At 42.3% G+C, this 19,794-nt stretch overlaps 1 protein-coding gene across 2 annotated transcripts; it reads right to left on the reverse strand.

The window, feature by feature from the left end:
* Positions 1 to 2,089: 2,089 nt before the first annotated feature.
* fbxw2 (F-box and WD repeat domain containing 2) lies at positions 2,090 to 16,153 on the reverse strand. Of its 2 annotated transcripts, none has more exons than XM_078271443.1 (8): positions 15,615 to 16,153; positions 14,036 to 14,371; positions 9,245 to 9,467; positions 8,067 to 8,261; positions 7,269 to 7,402; positions 6,992 to 7,078; positions 6,742 to 6,911; positions 2,090 to 4,820 (listed from the first exon to the last, which is right to left on the reverse strand). In XM_078271443.1, the coding sequence occupies exons 2-8, from the start codon at positions 14,300 to 14,302 to the stop codon at positions 4,532 to 4,534; spliced, it is 1,365 nt and encodes a 454-aa protein (XP_078127569.1). In that variant the 5' UTR covers positions 14,303 to 14,371; positions 15,615 to 16,153; the 3' UTR covers positions 2,090 to 4,531. The 2 variants fall into 2 exon arrangements, with proteins under 2 accessions (XP_078127569.1, XP_078127570.1); XM_078271444.1 differs by lacking the exon at positions 15,615 to 16,153 and adding an exon at positions 15,273 to 15,578.
* Positions 16,154 to 19,794: the final 3,641 nt, after the last annotated feature.

Raw genomic sequence — 19,794 nt, forward strand, 5'->3', positions numbered from 1 at the left:
CGCCGCTGTCACCTACGTGGCACACAGATTGCAGCCAATCACCTTCTCTGCTGACCGAATGACACGCTGCAGTCTGCCCTTGTCCTTGCAGCATACCAGATGGTGATGGAGGATGTGAGAACAGTCTGCCCTTGTCCTTGGCAGTGGCAGCAGCGTACCAGATGGTGATGGAGGATGTGAGAACAGTCTGCCCTTGTCCTTGGCAGTGGCAGCAGCGTACCAGATGGTGATGGAGGATGTGAGAACAGTCTGCACATGTCCTTGGCAGTGGCAGCAGCGTACCAGATGGTGATGGAGGATGTGAGAACAGTCTGCCCTTGTCCTTGGCAGTGGCAGCAGCGTACCAGATGGTGATGGAGGATGTGAGGATGGACTCAATGATGGCTGTGTAGAAGTGTACCATCATTGTCTTTGGCAGGTTGAACTTCTTCAGCTGCCGCAGGAAGTACATCCTCTGTTGTGCTTTCTTGACGAGGGAGCTGATGTTCAGCTCCCACTTGAGGTCCTGGGAGATGATAGTTCCCAGGAAGTGGAAAGACTCCACAGTGTCAATTGTGGAGCCACAGAGGGTGATGGGGGCAGGTGGGGCTGAGTTCCTCTTGAAGTCCACAACCATCTCCACTGTCTTTAGAGCGTTGAGCTCAAGGTTGTTTTGCTAGCACCACTTCACCAGGTGGTCAGCCTCCCACCTGTAGGTGGACTCGTCTCCATCAGAGATGAGTCCGATAAGGGAGGTGCCGTCCGCAAACTTCAGAAGCTTGATAGACTGGTGACTGGAGGGGCAGCTGTTGTACAGGTTCACATAGTATTTCCTAGGGTGGCGTTGTCGGTTCTTCATTTAAATTCCCCCCCCCCTTATTGGTGACCCTTGCCACATATAGTATGTCAAATTCTTTTATAAAAAGTCAGTGTAGAATGTTGGGAGGGATAAAAAAAGTCACAGTATAGTATGATGAAATTTTTTCATAAAAAGTCATAGTATTGACCTTATTCTTTGCCTGAACTAGGGCACTTTCTCATTCTGTTATTTTGTAATCTTACTTCTGTTTTAGAGTGGAAGTGCTATTACTTTGCTTAGCATAGCCAGCTAATGTCGCCATTGTCTTTGTAACAATAATAATAATAATTATAATAACATTGGGAGGAAGGCTCGAAGGATGAAGGGATGACAGAAGTGATGGTCAAATAAAATGGCTGAATCACAGTAACAGAATTCATGATCTAAAAATCAAAAATCTTAAAGAGCCCCCATTATACTCCTTTTCAGCATCATATTTGTACTCTTGGGGTCTACTGCAATAGGTCTACATGCTTTAATGTTCAAAATGAATACTATGTTTCTCATACTGCTCATTGCTGCTGCTCCTCTGTCTGAAACACTCTGTCTAAGCTCTTGGCCCGCCTTCCTGAAAAGCCCAGTCTGCTCTGATTGGTCAGCTGGCACACTATGTTGTAATTAGTCAACCACATTCAAACAAGCTGCTGGGCAGGCTGTATTCAATTACGCGGCAGTAACAACTAATATTCAGCAAACACAAACCCCAGCACCGGGGGTCACAGCGGGCTGGTTGCCAGTGGCAGCGCGTACGGCAGTAATAGAAAGTTTGCTGATCCGACAGATCAGCAAAGTCTGAGTAGGCTGGGATCAGACGCCATGCTGGAGCTGGGCTAGGGGCTGGATGAAGTGGAGTTGCTACAAGCGATAACTGAAGGTTCCCCCTCCTGGTCAGCTACAACCACAAATATAATTTAATTCTGTGGGAGAAACTGTGCATTGTAAAACCAATTCAATCACCCACAGTGTCGCTGCTAAATATTCCCATTGTTCAGAACGACAACTGGTGCTAGTACTATGCTAACCAGGGTAACGAATACAATTACGTTCAAACCAGAAAAAGAAAAGTCGGGGCAGCATAAGGTGGATAGTCATAAAAGTGATTAAAAAAAGGCATAGTACAGTATGTTGTCAGTGCATCATGGGTACACACAGAGGTATTTGGACCCACATTGCCTTCCCTAAAGCATTGAACATGATGCTGGTATATGTTTTAAAAATGGTGGCATGACCAAATACACAGACACATCTAGGTGCATTTGCTACTTTTATTCATTTGAAGGACTGCAATATTGAAGCTGATTGTACGTTAATGCAGGTGACCTAAGAGCTCTGACAGTGCAATAGAAGATTTGGTGAAATAATGACAGTGTGGTACTTGAATGCAACAGCAATTAACTCTGAATAGATACATCAACAAAACCTTTTACGTTCCATTGAAAATTCTTCCTGGCCCATTTCAATTTATCACTTTATGTACAAAACATATTACTGAATTTTCATATTGAGTGCTGCTGGGAGGATAAAATGTGGTAGAGATGATTTTTTTTCTTAGATTTGAAAAACCTAAGCCAACAGTCTGTACATCTGCTGTGTACAGCGACCCATGTGAGAAACAGGTTACAGACTGCATACAAGAAAAACTAATCTGTCATAAATGGGGTTTGGTGCACATGAATACATTTTAACCTGTGGTCTGTGGTCTGCCTAATGCAAAGGAAGACATTAATGCAAATTGAGGGCAAAGCACTAACTAATGGTAAAAGTTCAGTTTTTATAAAAGCAGAAAACCAAATTGAGACATGATGTTGAAACTGATGCACAGAACAATGCATGGTTTCTCAGTATCTCTCAGGAAAATCACCCTTTCAAATCTTTTAAGTCTAAAATTGTCATTTTGCACAAAACCAACTGCTTGCCAAGTCCCCTCCTCAGCTGTGCAATGCAAAAATAAAGCTGATGTTTTACACAGTCAATGATTCATAAAAGCAATTCACTGAGCAAGTCATGTCAGGTAGATAACTATAAAATTACAGACATCTCAGACTGTTGGAGCACAGTAAATATGAAAAACTCAACATAAAAGAAAGATTTACAATGCAGTCATCACCTTACTGCCATGTGCCGGAGTTAGAGGATTTCTAGTTTGTTACATTAAATGAACTGAAAAGGCACATCACATTTCTGAAGCTGACACTTAAACCAGACATCTCAGTGAATTACATGAAACCTCACATTGTTTTACATGGTACACAACAATGTACCAAACCACTTCTCCTACACCATTCAGTTCCCAGCTTCCTTAAGGATGATCTGTTACGTTCCATCTACCCTGATGTCAAAGGAAATCTTCTCCATTATTTACAGTAACTGTGTTTAAGGCGACCCTGCGTTTCTTCAAGGAGACCAATGTTTCGGCAAATCGGCCCAGTGACCAGCGTGGCATTGGCCTGACTTTGTCTTTGGCCTGTTTTTCCTGATAAGGAAAAGGTCCAAAGTGTCCAAAGTTGGCACCCAGTTACTAGACTATGGATTAAAAGGTAACTACTGTTTCTTTCAACCTGGACCCTATGTTCCTATGTTTTAGTGTCTGAGTGACTGATGGGACAACAATCTTTGACATTGGTCCAGTGTTAAGAGAGATCTCTGCAGTCAGCAGCAGAGAAACAAGCTACAATGTAAGTTAATAGGACAATTGTCCAGCTTGTATTTACGTTCACAAAAGTGCTTGTTCTGCCACTGACAGACTCAGATTAATATTCTGACATTATGGAAAGGATTTCTAAGGAGGTCGACCTTTCTGGTAGAGTAAGATCCTTTTTTTTAAACATAAAAACATCTGCAAAATTGCATTCGCTAAACCCACCAGACTCCATGTAAATAAACAGTAATTTTAGCATCGTGAAACACACTTCATTCAAAGTGGACACAAAATAAAACTATGAAAAGCCGTTTTGGGTCGTCTTTCTACTTTTCCAACCATCACAACTCTAGTTTTGGTTGAAATAAACACACAGTTTACAGATTTACACGTGAAAATATGTTGGCCCTATACACGCTAAAAGTACTGTTTTTTTAAATGGAGTCTGGTGGGTTTAGAGCTAGTGCCCTCAGAGCTGTTTCTGGTTAAATAGAAAGGTCTTAAAGAGGTTTTAAAGTTCTATCTCTGAAGAGATCCTTTCCATAATGTTGTCAGACACTCAGAATATTAATCTGAGTTTGTCAGCGGCAAAAATATAACTTTTGTGAACGTAAATACAAGCTGGACAATTGTCCTATTAACTTACATTGTAGCTTGTTTCACTGCTGCTGACTGCAGAGATCTCTCTTAATACTGGACCAGTGTCAAAGATTGTTGTCCCATCAGTCACTCAGACACTAAACATAGGCTCTTTAAGGGTGACTGCACAACGCCAAACGGATCAAAGAGAAAACCTGCCAAAACAATTTACACCACTACGTTCAAATATATTAAAAGAGAAATTATATTGTTGTGTTTATTTTGGAACCTTTAATTGTCACAGATGGGTTGATCTAGCACAACAGTAATAGTTTCATCATCTTTCTTAGTTTTCCATCCGTGGGTGTCTGGAGTGGGACTGAATGAGGAAGAAACAGATACAAACTAAATGCTTTGGTCCATGCATGATCTATGTTGGCTGTTAAGGTTCTTATATTCCAGAGTGCGCGTGCTGTCTATCCGTTCTCCTTCCACAGTACTAAGTGAATGCTATGGTCCGGCATGCTGGTGGCAAACACCAGTCCAGAGTCATTGTCCCCGTCCAGGCCATTGAGCCAGGACGTCACACCGGCCAGGAAGCTGGATCCCCGTTTGGACTTCCTGTAGGCTGGCAGAGGCCAGCGGCCCGAGATGGCCTCTGTCCTCAGGTCCATCACATACAGGAAGTGGTTGTCGAAAAGGAGCGCAAACACCTCACCAAAGCTGAGCAGGGACAGGTTACCTGGGTCCTGCGTTTTGATCACCCTAGGAACATGAAAACATGCTGTTAATATAATTATATATTTATAATATAATTATTTATATAATAATAAAACAGAGTGAATGATTCCAGCCGATTCCACCTGTACTTAACTGTCAGGTGCTGTTACATTAATAAAAGGTCACAAAGGAAGATATTTTGTGGTCTCACTGTTTTTATACCATCAAATAACTAATAAAAACCAAAGTGATCAGAAACATGAACACCTGGACAAACATCAACGTGATCAGAACAACCTAAAATGACAGAAATATCTTTGGGAAACATTTATCTGACATGTACTTAGATTTTTTTGTTTGGCCCATGTCCCATCCACTAACATGGAGGGGGTGGGGCTTTTGACCTACACTACAGCCAGCCACAAGGCCATCCATATGTTTTGGCTTCAAAGCTGTCCCTCTTTATATACAGTCTAAGGGTCAAACTGAGAGCAGAGGACAGAGACGCTAGCACGACCATACATGACAGCAAAATGTGGTAGAGACTTTTTTTTCCTTTTCGTCTGGCTGTAAATAACACTTAAGACGCTTCGAGTACAAATCAGCTGTATGGGCATACGTCAGGTGTGACAGCGCAGGAATGTCTCCACAGACACCAGACACCACAGCTCTGTATTCTGAGCGATCCAGAGAGATTCCCTGACAGTGGAAGCCTTAATCAGCATTGCGTAAACTCATTATCGAGGGCTTGAATGTACAGACATTTATTCATAAGTAACAGTTACGCATTCTCAAAATCGAATGTCTGTGTTTTTGTTTTTACAATCCATTTATAAAATCAGATTTAGAATATTCATTGGCAGCTCCAATGCTCGTTAAGGTTCAGCCTGGCTTCTGAAACGATATGATTGAAGGTGTTAAAGGTGAATGTTCTCCACTGGTACTGACGGATGGCAGTGCAGCTCAGACACTGCTAAAACCTTGCACTGGGTCACATTACGCACTCACTGACTGAGTTGCCTTGGTGTTCCCCATTCTGGGTGCAATTTCTGTCCCCTTAACAGACCGTTCTCTCAGACACATCTCTTAGAACTAGAATTAGGGTATATGAACGATGATGATAGGACGCCTGTTAATACTAAATAAACTAAGCTACATACTTGTATGTCAGCCAATATTATCTTGAAAAGGCAATTTAGCGTAGCTCAAAGCTGTCGTCGGTTTACAGCAGAGATCTCTCATGATCCATCTCAGCTTTAATCATGCAGCTGGCAACACCAGCAGTGTCACAGCTCACTTTACCCTCACACTTACCTGGGACCAAAAGACCATCTCTTTTCAAGTGACACAAGAAGCTGCACAAAACCTGAGCAAAAGCTCAAACCTGGACAGTGAACCTAGCCAATTTGGAAACCCATTTTTGTTTTATTGTTATGCCATTTCTAAATTTTGTATGATTGTATTTATTACTGTTACACACCTTGTGACATCTGCTCTAAACTATACAAGAATCAAGAGGCAACCTCAGGTGTTGAAAAATAGGGCCAATGTGCCAAAGCTGCATTTCCTCGAATGGCCACTCGAGACTGGCTCCAAAAGTGAGTCAGTCACCATTGACATCTATGCTGAAATGCCCAAATTTACAGCAGAAGTAACCATGTTAACAGCTTAGTACAAAAAAACGGTTTGGTCTCTACAGCTAGCTAGATAGCTAGTTCAGCTTTGAGTGACAGGTGGGTGTGTCACATGTGGCCAACATAGACTGAGGGCTTCATTCACCCCACCTCGGGTTCACCATACTCCCCCTCTTTGCACATCTTTGGTTTAGACGGGAGTTAAGCGGAGCCAGCCGAGGAAAAGACGGCAACGGACAGAGCCAGCATGAGCTGCCCACTTTGAGCTTCATGTTTCAGAAACCTGTGGATGACGTCACGGAGACCAGCTACAGGGCAGCCATATATTTTACCTGAGAATCTCAAAACTGGCAAAGTCCCACTGATAGACTCCGAGGTCAGAGCTGCAGACAATGTAGCGTCCGTCAAACTGCAGGCGAGGCTGGAGGCTGATGCTGCGGTCCTCGGACACTGACAGCGTCTTCAAACACTTGCAGTTGATTTCTCTCCCTAAAGGCCAGACCTGCAGAGGGAACACACTTCAGGTAAAGCAGCTCACACATGAGAACATGAGACAAAGACAGGAGACGACTGGACCATTACCTTAATTTCATACTTATCAGCACTTAGGAGGATATAATCCCCAGGACTGTGCACCATAGATTCCACCTCACTTTTCTGTAGCAACACCTGATGGGAGAACACCAAACACATCCAGCGCTGCGTTACTCTGATCCTGTCAGTTTAGTTGTGTTAGTTCCTCGCTGCTGAAGAACTAACACATGGCATTTATAACAAAAGGAAACTGGGAACATGTCAGTATTAACTAAAACTATGCATGAATAAGATCAAACTCATTTCCTAGGATGAGATGGCTGACCTTGGTGACCCACTCGGTGTGTCCCGTCAGAGTGTTGAGACACGCCCCAGCAGACAGCGCCCACACCTTCACCGTGAAGTCGGCGGAGCCGCTGACCAGCACGTCCAGTTCATCGTTGTAGTCCACACTGAACACTGAGCACACACAACAAGGCGTTCAAAAGAAGATGCAATACAGCAAGATTCATCAAAATGCCAAGATATCATATAGGGCTGAACGATTTGGTGAACACATCTAATTGTGATTTTGTAAATCATCGCAAAAACTTTAGCTAACGTTCAATATTCCCTGCGTAACAGATAAAACATGTCATGGAGTATTATAACGTGAGACACCATCTACACTGCTCTATGTTCTTATGGGAGGATGAGAACATGGATATGAAGTGTTTTTCTTTAATAAGCGTGGAACATTGAGCTGTCAAACACAGACCATTTATCACAAAAGATAAAGTTATAATAAACAATTCCAATAAAAGATATCAGTATTTTCCTGTAAACAGAAATGTGTGATCTGCCTCAGTTCAACAGCAGCATCTACATCTGGCACCTTCTACCATCATGTTAAATCAAGTTCTACAAACTAAATGAACAATCCACTCAAAATAGGATGTTTCTGTTAACAATCAAAGTCAAAGATGTTTAGCCAGTGGCTAAAAGCTCTTTGTGGGGCGCCAAAGAATTCTCTATTCAGGAAAACCCCTGTACACTGGGTTGAAATGTGCTATATAAAGAAAGTGTTGCTTGCTTATTGCTCCAAACAGCCCAGAACAGATATATTTGCTACATTTACACCAACCTGCTCCAGTGTGGCCACGGAACTGCTGGATTTTAGCACCTGTGCTCCACTCCCAGCATGCCATAGTGTTGTCAAAGGACCCAGTCACCAGCTTCTGTTCATCAAATTTCACGGTGGCGCAGGTGTGTGTCTGAATCCCATAAATGCACTGCCCAGTGCGCACGTCCCATAATTTGGCAGAGAGGTCATCGGAGCCTGAAAACAAGAGGGCATCTCTGTTACGGCTGCGAGCTAGGACACACCTAGAGCAGCCCATCGCTGTTGGCCTGGCATGCTCTCGACAGCGCTTCAGTTGTGTTGTTGAAAGTTGTGTCAGTTCATGTGGAGACTTTTCTAAACAGCGCATGTGTGGACGGGATTTGTTTAGAGAATGAACAAAGGAAAAACCCTGATTTTAAAAATACCTGTGTACATGTGGACAAGGCCTTAGTCATGGAAGGTCGTTGGCGAATATTTTAAGTCATAGTTTTTGTTACAAAATGAACACTGGCAGGAACATCATTAAATCATTCTGCATTTCTCTCTAAATGATTAGGAGTGATTCTTCTAGTATCTGTTGTCCACGTCTGCGTTTTCCTGTATGAAAAGCTTCTCTGTCAGTTCATTAAATCTCTGCAGATATCAGGACACAAAAAGTATGTAAATACATCTGCAGCCGTTGCTTTAAGAAGTGCTGCAAAAGAGAGCATCTCCCTTGAAAATGGCCACACAGTCTGTGTGGCCGAGGCCTACCGCTTGGCTATTAAAGCCTATCCGTTTTGCGTTTGCGTAATTGAAATAGGGCGGAATTAATCAAACAATAGCCCCTTTTCACAGCAGACATTTTAGCTTGTCATAGCAGGAATAAATACCATTAATCAAAGCTCCCTTCCAGTGAAGCATCGCAGTAAAGCTTATAAGTGAGCTAGCAAGCACAATATCAGGCCCCTGAAAAGTGACACACAATGGACCTGCTGGTCTGGTGTCTGCTGGATGTGTAAACAGGCAACTGATTGCAAACACACAAAACGTTACACAAGGTGAATCAATGAATGCAGCGATTGGATGCCATAACAAAAGCATTGGTTCAGTGTAATGGAATAAAACAGCCCTCTGCATGTTGAGGTGTTGCTTCAAAGCTATGGTCATAGTATGGTCAGCCTTTGCCACGTAGAAAGTGAAGGCGAGCCCCAGCGTACCTGTGCAGAGGAGGCCGTCCTTATAGTAGAGGGCGTAGACCCGAGCACTGTGGCCAATCAGGGATGATGTCTCAAATGCCTCCTGATCCTGCAGCTGCACCATGCGCAGTTTAGCCTTTAGGTAGACCCCCTTCCAGTGGGGGGCTTCCTGAATGGACTCGTCAATCCTCCAGCCCAGCTCCCGACACACACCCTGCCACACCTCTGTACACGAGTTGATCACCTGCAAGAAGACAAACGCTCGGTGGAATGTTGGAACACTTCCATGGCTGAATGACCAGTACTTCAATACTAGAAAGGGTGAGCTGATACACAGTACTTTTTACATGTGGTGTTTAGATTCTAAAATTGAATTATTTCTGGCTTTGCCTTTAATATGATATCAGGTAACCCTATCCATTTAGGAAATGACTGTAATTTATGTATGCCAATTTAGCATAATTGGCATAAAAACATCCTGTAACTCTGTAACTTTTAATACTAGTGCCAACACCTGAGTACCAATACCAAATTAGCTTGCACCTTATTTTGAGAGATAAGCATGTTTGTCTGCTGTTCCAAAGTTTTTTGGTTTAAAAAAAATCGGAGGTAATTCAACCACTGTTGTTGCCGATCGTGTTAACCGAAGCCGTGTTTCAACCACAGGAACGTTACCCCGGAACTCAGAACCTTCTGAAGAACTCATAGTGTTTTGAGCACAGGGACCAGGGGCTACATTAAGTTCTGGGGGCTTTATTCCCCCCCCCCAAATGTCCCTGATTGGAGGGTGGTACTTTCAGAAAGTACAAGAATCTTCGGGGGTAGGGTTGGCAGGGATGAGAGTCACTGATTGGTCCAACACACACAGAACCATACTTCATTTATAACACAAGGAAGTACTGTCATGTCCATTTCCGAACATTTAAGGCCAAGGGGAGATCATCTCTCTCTCAGTAAAGTCGGATTGTTTCTCGGTGGTTATGATCTATAGCACACTGAGACTAAATCTATTGCGTTGGTTTTCAGCAGAAGCACAGGCTGCAGAGTGTGCATGTTTTATATTTCAATTGTCCTTTTAGACCAGTGTTTCTCAACGGGGGCGTTCAGAAGAGGACGGGGGGCGCTGGAAGCAATATTTTGGAAAGGGGGGCATTGAGGTGCCCTTGAGGGGGGTGTTTGTTTGAAAGCTAGTTTAAACCAAAGATTCACAATAACAATACATGTTTACACTTTAAAACTACTTGCAAAAACTTTAACTGCCTATGACTGCCGTCAGCTTTGTTTGGCCCAGCTCCGTGCTGCCTTCATGAAAACGAGACGTCAGAGCATCATCTTAAATGAGCTCCGTACTTCAGCGTGAAGCTGCGTTCAGGGTGGTGCGACGTCCTGTTGTGTTCTTTAACCCCCCCCCAATGTAGCACAAGTCGACTTTATATTTCACAGTAACAGTTTTTCGTCAGATCGTTTATAGGACACAACCTTTTCTTACTGTACCTGAAGGCAGCTTCATTTCACAGAGAAAGAGAGAAAGAAAAGAGACGAGCGAGAGACATCGACTGTGTGTTCACTAACTCCTGGGCAGTTCAGAGCTTGTGTTTGGTGTTTTAAAACTGTCTTGTGGCAGAGATAGAGGCAGTGATGTAACTGTTTCCTGTACGGGATTCTCACACGTCCTCAAAACACAGCGCGATGTGGGGTTGCATTTCTCCAAACGTTTTCTTCTGCTATTTACTCGCAAGACAGGCGATAGCAAACCTAAACTCTTCTAAGCATCAACAAAGAGCTCTCACTAACTTTCAAAGGTTGGAAACTTATTTCCTTCTGCTAGTTTTACCCCTTTATAATTGCCAGCTTATTTTCTATTGGAACAATTCGATTATAGATTTAGATTTGAATTAAAAATATTTGAGTGTTAAATTGCTAACTGTTTCTGATTGGCTACCGTTAGTGTCTGTAATCCCTAATTAAAGTTTGAATGTTACATATCTAGTCGTTCTGATTGGCTGCTGTTATTTAAATTGAATGTCAAATGTTTGCCTTTTTTAAACACCTGTAGATATAATTTCTATATTCACATGGCTTTTTTGATACCTGGGAAACTAAGAAATATGTTGTTTGTCATTCAATGATATGATTTTTTGATTATTTTTGATAACAATAGTAACAACAATAATAGGCCTAATATTATGGCGTAAGGGCGTAATCATTCATATTCGGGGCAATTAGCCTACATCTTATTTGATGGGGGGCGGTTAGGGACCTGGATAATGGATAAGGGGGCGCTGGCACAAAAAAGGTTGAGAACCACTGTTTTAGACTTACTGTAGAAATCGATTGCTATTGGCCGTTTATCGACGACCAATAGGTGATCGAGGCATCTCTAGTCCCAACAACATACCAACAACACGGAAGCAAGCTGAGCTACATCCAGTCCTCCGCTTCTCTACAACAACTGACCCGTGGTCAGTTTACAGTGTACATACAACTATCTTACAATATTTTGATGTACTGCCGCTGATTATTTGGAGGTTGCTGAGATCATGCCAAACATTTCCACTCGTGGAAGGTGACACCAGAGACGCACTGCAGACGTTGAACTAGGGGATTGAATCGTCACTGGTCTCACGATTTGATGATGCATCACGATGCGTCACCTCCTCAATATTATTATTTATTGCTACACATGGTTTTCATCAAATTCAAGCAGTCAGATATAAACTCCCCTTTGTATTGCATCTGCTCTTAAAAAAGACACTTCCTGAATGTAGCAGAGTCTGAACACAGCAGAGAGCAGACAAAAGGCTAAAACAACAAAGCAGCGACCAGAAAATCAACAAGAAACATCAGTAGGCAATAATCCATTATGGTCTGTCACTGCATCCATGAAGAATCGTCCACGTCCGCATCGCCATGCATCGATGCAATGATTCATTTCAACACCCCTACGTTGAACTGCTGGAATATTATCATGCATTCCTCACAGTGGAAATGCAGCTCGAATTGCAGTTATGCACTGTTCATAACAAACTGTAGCGTAGTAAGAGATGCAGCGAGATAACAAGCAAATGCTATGGAAATATAAATAATGCATACAGTGCAAGACTGTGCCTCCTTTGCCAAATTCAGACCCTAATACAGTCCATCTGATTCCAACTTATAAGACTGTCTGTAAGCAGTAAAACACAGACTAAGACAGTGAACGTATGGTCAAAGGACAGCACAGAGATACTTAAAGGATCTTTCCTCTGCACCAACTGGGCGGTTTTTGTGGGTATTGATGAACTGAAACCATTACAGATATTACATTTTGTGTGGATTGTGTGGTTACCAAGAAGAACATTACAGTATATCCTAACAATAAACCTGAAGAACCAGAGATAACCGACTGCATCAACCGGAAACAAATGGCTTTTAGAAATCAAGACAGAGTGGGGGGTAAAAACAATTAGTTGCTGAGGAATGCAAGAAGAAAACACAAGGACATCGTCCAACAGAGTTTCATCTGCTGGACTCTGGGAAAGCTGCTACCAATATGACCACACAAACCAAGCGCCTCATAACAAATAATGAACTGAAAAAAGCAAATGAACTTAATGATTGTATTCTTGGGTTTGAGACACAAAACACTTCTCTGGAATTTAATAATGTACTACTGACTATTACAACTACTGATCCCTGTTCAAGATTAGTGGTTAACCCTCTCAAAATGCATGTACGCAAAAGGAAATCTACAGGCCCTGAAGGCATCTCTTTGCTGGGTGCGTTTCCCAGCGCCCGCTGGATTTACACATTGTTCCTGCCGCTATTGTTCCTATCCTACAGAAAATAATGGTTATAGACTTCAGTTATCATGAAATGCTTTGAAAAATACATGGAGTCATTATTGAAAGCGGAGATACGTTCTGAATTGGATCCACTACAATTTGCTTATAGGCAGTATGTGGCGAGTTGGGAGAGAGAGCGGCTTGGTCCGGCACAAGCTGCTCTGAAACAGCATCACCACAACACACTGGTTGATTCAATGTGGGCAAATAACACAGCCACATGTAAGATTATTCCCAATGCAACAATTCTAAACAGCGCAGCAGTGTTGACTGCAGGCCAGATGAACTAATTAACATGGAGCCACTTTCATGTTCTTTGTGTATCTCATCATTCCTTAAGATTGTTTCTATAGACTACATTTACACTGCGTGGCTTTCGTCCAACAGCAGGTAACTGTAGCTTATTTGGTGTCTGTAAATGGCGACCTAATGGATGGATAGATATATTTACAACAGTCCAGCTCCTCATGTCATTTCAGTGATTAACGCCGTCTGTGATGCTTTGAGTCACTCACCGTGCGTCTGACTGAACTACTCCGATTGTCCCTACACTGTTAGGCTACTACATCGTTTTACACACATTGAGCATTACCTGGATTATTAAATGAGGAGTTTACAAATATATCTTTAAGTACAGACGCCGATAACAATTTAACTGACAAAGTGTTTGACTGATCTGTACACAGTCTGAATAAAGGTTTTTGGTTCACGCGAGGGAGCAACAGGGAACACTGGAGGGAAACGAGGAGACATTTAAGACAAATGAGAAGAGAAGATTACTGATGCACCCATGACTACAGTACTATATTCACCTTAGGGCGGCACAATATATAGTTTTTTTTTTTATATTGTCATCGCAATATCAACTTCTGAAATAAACACATCGCAAAAGGCCACGACATATCGCGATGGACACTGTAAAGAAACACTGTAAAATATAACTGTTTATATAACCATTAGCGATACATATCACATATAGGGTATTGACCTTATTCCACTGTTTGCAGACCAGGCAGCAGGTGAGCAGGGTCTCGGGGTCCAGCCAGTGCAGCAGGTAGAAGGCCAGCTCCAGGGGGAGGAGGCGCAGGAAGTCCCTCTTCAGCAGCGTCTCCAGCCCGTTGGATAGGTGGCGGAGCTGCACGGCTCCGCTCAGAGAGATCAGCTGGTCCAGAGACTGGTTGCGCTGCTGGTCGTTCAGGGTAAGGAAAGAGGCCGAGACGGACTGCAGCCAGCCCTCGAAGGCTGCCGTCTCCATGGCAACATGAGAGCCAGCTGCAACACCGACAGGAACGCCGCCCGGCCGCACGTCAGCTCATCATCCACTCTGTAAGATCACAGGGTTAGGGTTACCATTCATAACCCCAGGGAGTCCCATAGGACGAGGATATTCAATATGCAATCATTCATAAATAGACTTTGAGAGTAGGACTGGGCAATATATCGATATATGAAGCTAGATGTCACCTTAGATTTTGGATATCGTAATATCGTAACATGCCTTTTCCTGGTTTTAAAGGCTACATTACAGTAAAGTGATGTCATTTTCTGAACTTACCAGACTGTTCTAGATGTTCGGTTATCTGCCTTTACCCACTTAGTCATTGTATCCACATTACTGATGATTATTAATCACAAATCTCATTGTGAAGATATTTTGTTAAAACACCAATAATCAACTCTACAATATCACCAAAATATCAACATTATGTATGTATTTGGTCAAGAATATGGGGATATGTGATGTTCTCCATATGGCCCAGCTATGACAGTTTTACTTTAATCAAATTGTTATACTGTTGATTGATTGATTATTAATTGTGAAGGAACAGAGTGAGTGGTGAAATGTGAATGCTTAGTAACATGGCTTTATGTGATGTTGAACTGACTGTTTCATGACATCCAAATGTATCATACAGATGCAATATAATACATAATGTATCAACTAGTTACTTGAGTAAATACATATCAGGCACTGTAGATGATTAGGTACCATCATCAGTATGTGTTACATCATTGAAATATCTTGAATTCACAGAGAGCAAAACACACCAGCATAATGTAAAAATAGACATGACATAAGTCATAATTAGTGGGTCATCTCAGAGAATTAATAAATAATTAATGCACTATTTAAATAGTCTATCGAGTCAAACTGCCGATAATTAGCTGGTGAAAGAGTTTTAAATGTCATGTTTCAAATCATTTTGATTGAATACGTTTCTCACATGTAGTCCAACAGACCAAGCATTCACGATACGGTCCAGTATTCAGCGTAGCGTTCTGACTGGGTCACACTGTAACAGTTTGGTAAGCCAGAGAGAACACAGCACCACATACAATGACTTATGGATGGGTGGCAACATGACAGAAATAGCTGCAGTCAACCACTGTCAGATGATTACTTAGCATTTAGTCTAAGTTAACGTTAGCCACCTGGCTAGTTAGCAACTTTTGCAGCAACGTTAGCTAAGTAACACGACCGGTGCCACCCAAACAATCCGTGAACAGTGTCTGGTACCGTCAACGTTACTGCAGTGAATACAGTTCCGTGTGTAATGTCCACCAACCAGAGAGCTGCTGCAGGGAGTCTCTTTATCTTTCCCGGTCAGTCACTTAGCCACACATAGCCAACGGTTAGCTGTCGAAGCTAACCTGTCAGGGCTGTCCCAGAAGTGACCTAGCTTCGTAGCTCCCGTTAGCTAACCACCATGATGAGAGTAGGCTACTCTAACAGAGTGACGTCAGTCTTCTCCTCATTGTGTACGTGAGGTCAGTAGAAGAGATAGAGAGCAGCCTCTGACAGCATATGGATGTATAAAGACAACAGCCCGATGGTGAAAACCACAAGATAATGGAAACGCTAATCGTGGCCTGGGCTCTTAACACCCTCGGCTTTGTCTTACAGGAGGCACCGTAGATGTAACATTTTCCCGAAAACAACACGTAGCTAGTGAACATATTCAGAACATCAAGTCAAGTATCATTACTTCCTCCCTTCCATATGTATCCGCTACACAAACACATTTAGTTTATTTTATTTTTGCTTTGCAGTTGCCTTGGAATTTCCTCTTCATAGGACCTAACTCTCCTGTAAGATGACGCTGCGGGCTATTTTTACATCATGGCTTCTCAGGTCAGATCACTAGCTTCCGGTGTCACGCACAACGTGGACCGGTCCACGCCTGACTTTCTCCGTGGTGCCGTTGTGTGTGCACTGGGATCTATCTCGAATAAATACCACCAGAGGGCAAACTAATAACGCATATTATTTCCTGCATGTAGTTTTGATGCATTGGTCCCATGCAGCCAGGAAGGTCCCGTGACATCCCAATAATTATAGACTTTTCAATTCAATTTAGCTTTATTCTCATTGACACCATGTGCAGGCACACCAACAAACAGTACGGGAGGCGGGCACGCACACAGCAGATCAACAAAAACAAAAAAGTGTACATAGCCTAATCAATTATTTAAAAGAAATTACATTTTTTAAATCACTTATAAATGTCTATGTATTTACCAGTTAATAATATAATTTCCTTATCCAGTGATTGATGATTGAAATTAAGCCCGAGCAGCCAGGGATTCTGGGACTTCTTTCCAGTCTTGTTGAATAGCTGTGCAGTGCCAGATGGGGTGAATGTAATCATCAGGAGTTCTCGGAGATCTGGATTCTTAGTCCAGATTTCTGATGTGAATCCCATTTTGAAAATGTTCTGCCTAGTGGAGGGAATTCTGTGGAGTTATTTGTACTGTATTAGTTTTTATGTCATGAGGTAGCTATTTTGGCAGATTCGGTTCCAGAAGTCAGCATCAGGGGCAATGGACAAGTCCTGTTCCCACTTTATTGATATTATTTTGTATTTTGTTTTTTTTGCAGGCTAAATGTTAATTAACTCTGAGCTTGAAGTGTTGAGATTTAAGTGGATGTAGTGTTACATTTGGATGGCTGATTTGAGTTGTAAATATTGCAGGTATTGGTTGCCCCTGATGCTGTACCTCTGGACCAGATGGCAAACTGAGACCAGTGAGTTGTTGTGTGATACTTTTCTCTGACCCTGTGCAAGTCAGGCTTGTTCCAGATGGGATTAATTGACTTAATGCCAAGGTAGAGTTTGGCTAAGATTGGGTAACTGCTCTAACACGTTTTTGTATCTACCAAGTCGGGGAACTACAACCTGGCGATGCAATCTCAACAACTTTACCTTTCCTACTGGGCCCCATTGTTGTTGGACAAAAGTCAACTCAATAAGCTGCACTTTCTAAAAGATGATTGACAGACATCAAGATGAACCCTTCCTATACCAAGGGTCAGATTAAGCTGCTGGGGGCCCCTACAAGTGAATGAAACTGAAAAAAAAACACTGTGGCTGTTCTGGAAATGTCACATTTCTGAGTACATTTGAATAGAGTAACAGTGGAGTTAACCCTATCAACAGTATAACTCACAGATTAACTGGGGGGTTCAGAAGGTTCAAAAGATGACGGTCCGATCAGCATCCAAACACTGTGTGATTCATGGTTGAACTATGATTGGATTTTAGGTGCTGCTGTCAGTTTCTCCACTAAAGTAGGAAAAATCCCAAGAGTCAGCTAAGCACATCAATATATCCCTGATAACACGGTAATAAGTCATGTCTGTGCTGTTTGTTCTGCGTAGGGCACAGAGTGTCATGTCCTGTCAGCTCATCATGCTGAAACACTGACGCCAAAGAGTGGACTGATCGGGGCTAAAAGACCTGAGAGATGCAAGGACCGAGGTCTTTCAGCTGACATAATGGCTGACTAATAGATGGTGTTAAAAACACTTGTCGTGTATGCTGCACAGTCCTCGTGTTGTTTACCACTCCATCCGTATCTGTTCCTGATTAGAAGGAACCTCTCAAGGACACAACAGCAGATCTGCTGCAGCCGTCTATTCCCTCCGTGTTTACGCTGTATCATGCTGGATTTCCCCACGGCTTGCATTCAAGTTTCAAGTTTCTAACTCAAGTCTTTGACTTGAGTTAGGGTATATGTTATCACTTAGCTGCAAGTTGTTCAGTGATAAAGCATTTGCAGGGATGAAAGTGTTGGGCTGCGTGCTGTCTGAGGTTGTGTCGTGTACTAGTGAACAGCTTCAGATTCCAAGCTGTCTTCATGGGACAGCTCAATATTCCTACCTGCCTCCACATCACCAGTTTCATATTCACACACATCATGCCAACATGCAAACACCAGGGCCTGTAAATGTTCTTTGGGATACGTAAGATATCAGCACATCTTATGGTTTTGCTCTAGATATTCTCGGTCCAAGGAGGATGATTACATTAACGACTCCATACTTTGATTAGTTGCAGGATAGTGGATTCATTATCCACTAGTTTCCATTCAAATCTAAAGGCCAGGTTGTGATTGAAATTTACTGTAACTTGTATGAACTCTGTCAACACCCCAATGGCCATCCTCTCGTGCCAACATGTCATCAAATTGTTGACACAAAATTGTTCATAATGTGTTTGGCACATTTCCATCAAATGTCTTGAGCACATTGGTACTCCCAAGGTGATGTACCCTTTTGATTATCTTTCCTCCATCACCATATCATGTTGTGTTTAGCTCCAGTACTGGTAAAACTTAGAATAAATAAATCATCAATCAAACCATATTTATAAAGCACATTTAAAAACAACATGTAGCCAAAGTGCTGAAAATTGAGCAAAACTATAGCAAAAGACTAGTTTCAAAGACACGAGGACAATATGAAAGAAAAGCAACTCTCACAGTGATTAAAAAGCCAGATAATAATTATGTGTTTTAAGATTGGATTTAAAAGCAGGCAGTGTAGAGGCAACTTGTCTAGAGTTTGGGGGCTACAACAGTAAAGGTGTGATTGGCTCTGTGCTTTCACTTCCATCTTGGGACCGCAAGGAGCAACTGGTCAGCTGACCTGAGTGCTCTCGGTGGGACGTGTGGTTGTTTTAGCTCACAGAGAGAGGTTGGAGCTAGGCCATTTATTGATTTGTAGGTAAACAGTAACATAACAAACAAAATTAATCCTAAAACAGTGTGTGGTTTGGGCATAGGTGTAATTAACAGGGAGGATGGGGGGGTTCCAACCCCCCCAATAATCGAAACTGGCCAGTGCAACACACCCCAAAAACCTAATATAATTTCCTTTACATAAATAAAGACATTTGCACCATAACTTGATTCAGAAAAGGCACACATTGTTGCTGAAAAATTCAACAGAATGCAGGAAATTAAGTGTTTGATATGCTCAAAATTTCAAAATTTTCAACTTTGGAGATCTCAACTTTAGAACTGCATCAATAAACGCAGCAGGGTCATTCAGCAAAAAATAAGGCCGGCCTCTCTGTGTGGAGTTGGCATGTTCTCCCCATGTTTGCGTGGGTTTCCTCCTACCACCAAAAACAGCTCCTGTCAGCGCCCCATGAACAAAGGCAATGGCCAAAAGACTGGAGTTTGTCCCCCCACTGCTCCTCTGTAAGCCTATAGGATGAGTTAAATACAAATGATGAATTTCATTTTTCTGTGTATGCCTAGAAATGACAATAAGGCACATTTAACCTTTTTAAAGCACACATTTATTTTAGATAACTTGAACGTGAACACCATCTTCTACTGTTTACCTTATGATCACAATGATGATCTGACACTGATGACTGATAGTGGTTTTCCTAAAGATTGGGGTAATGCTGGTGTCCATGAATATGCTGATGTCGTATGCAGTCACATTGAGGTTTA

The sequence above is a fragment of the Sander vitreus genome, chromosome 16 (assembly GCF_031162955.1).
Source record: "Sander vitreus isolate 19-12246 chromosome 16, sanVit1, whole genome shotgun sequence".
Taxonomy (NCBI): domain Eukaryota; kingdom Metazoa; phylum Chordata; class Actinopteri; order Perciformes; family Percidae; genus Sander; species Sander vitreus.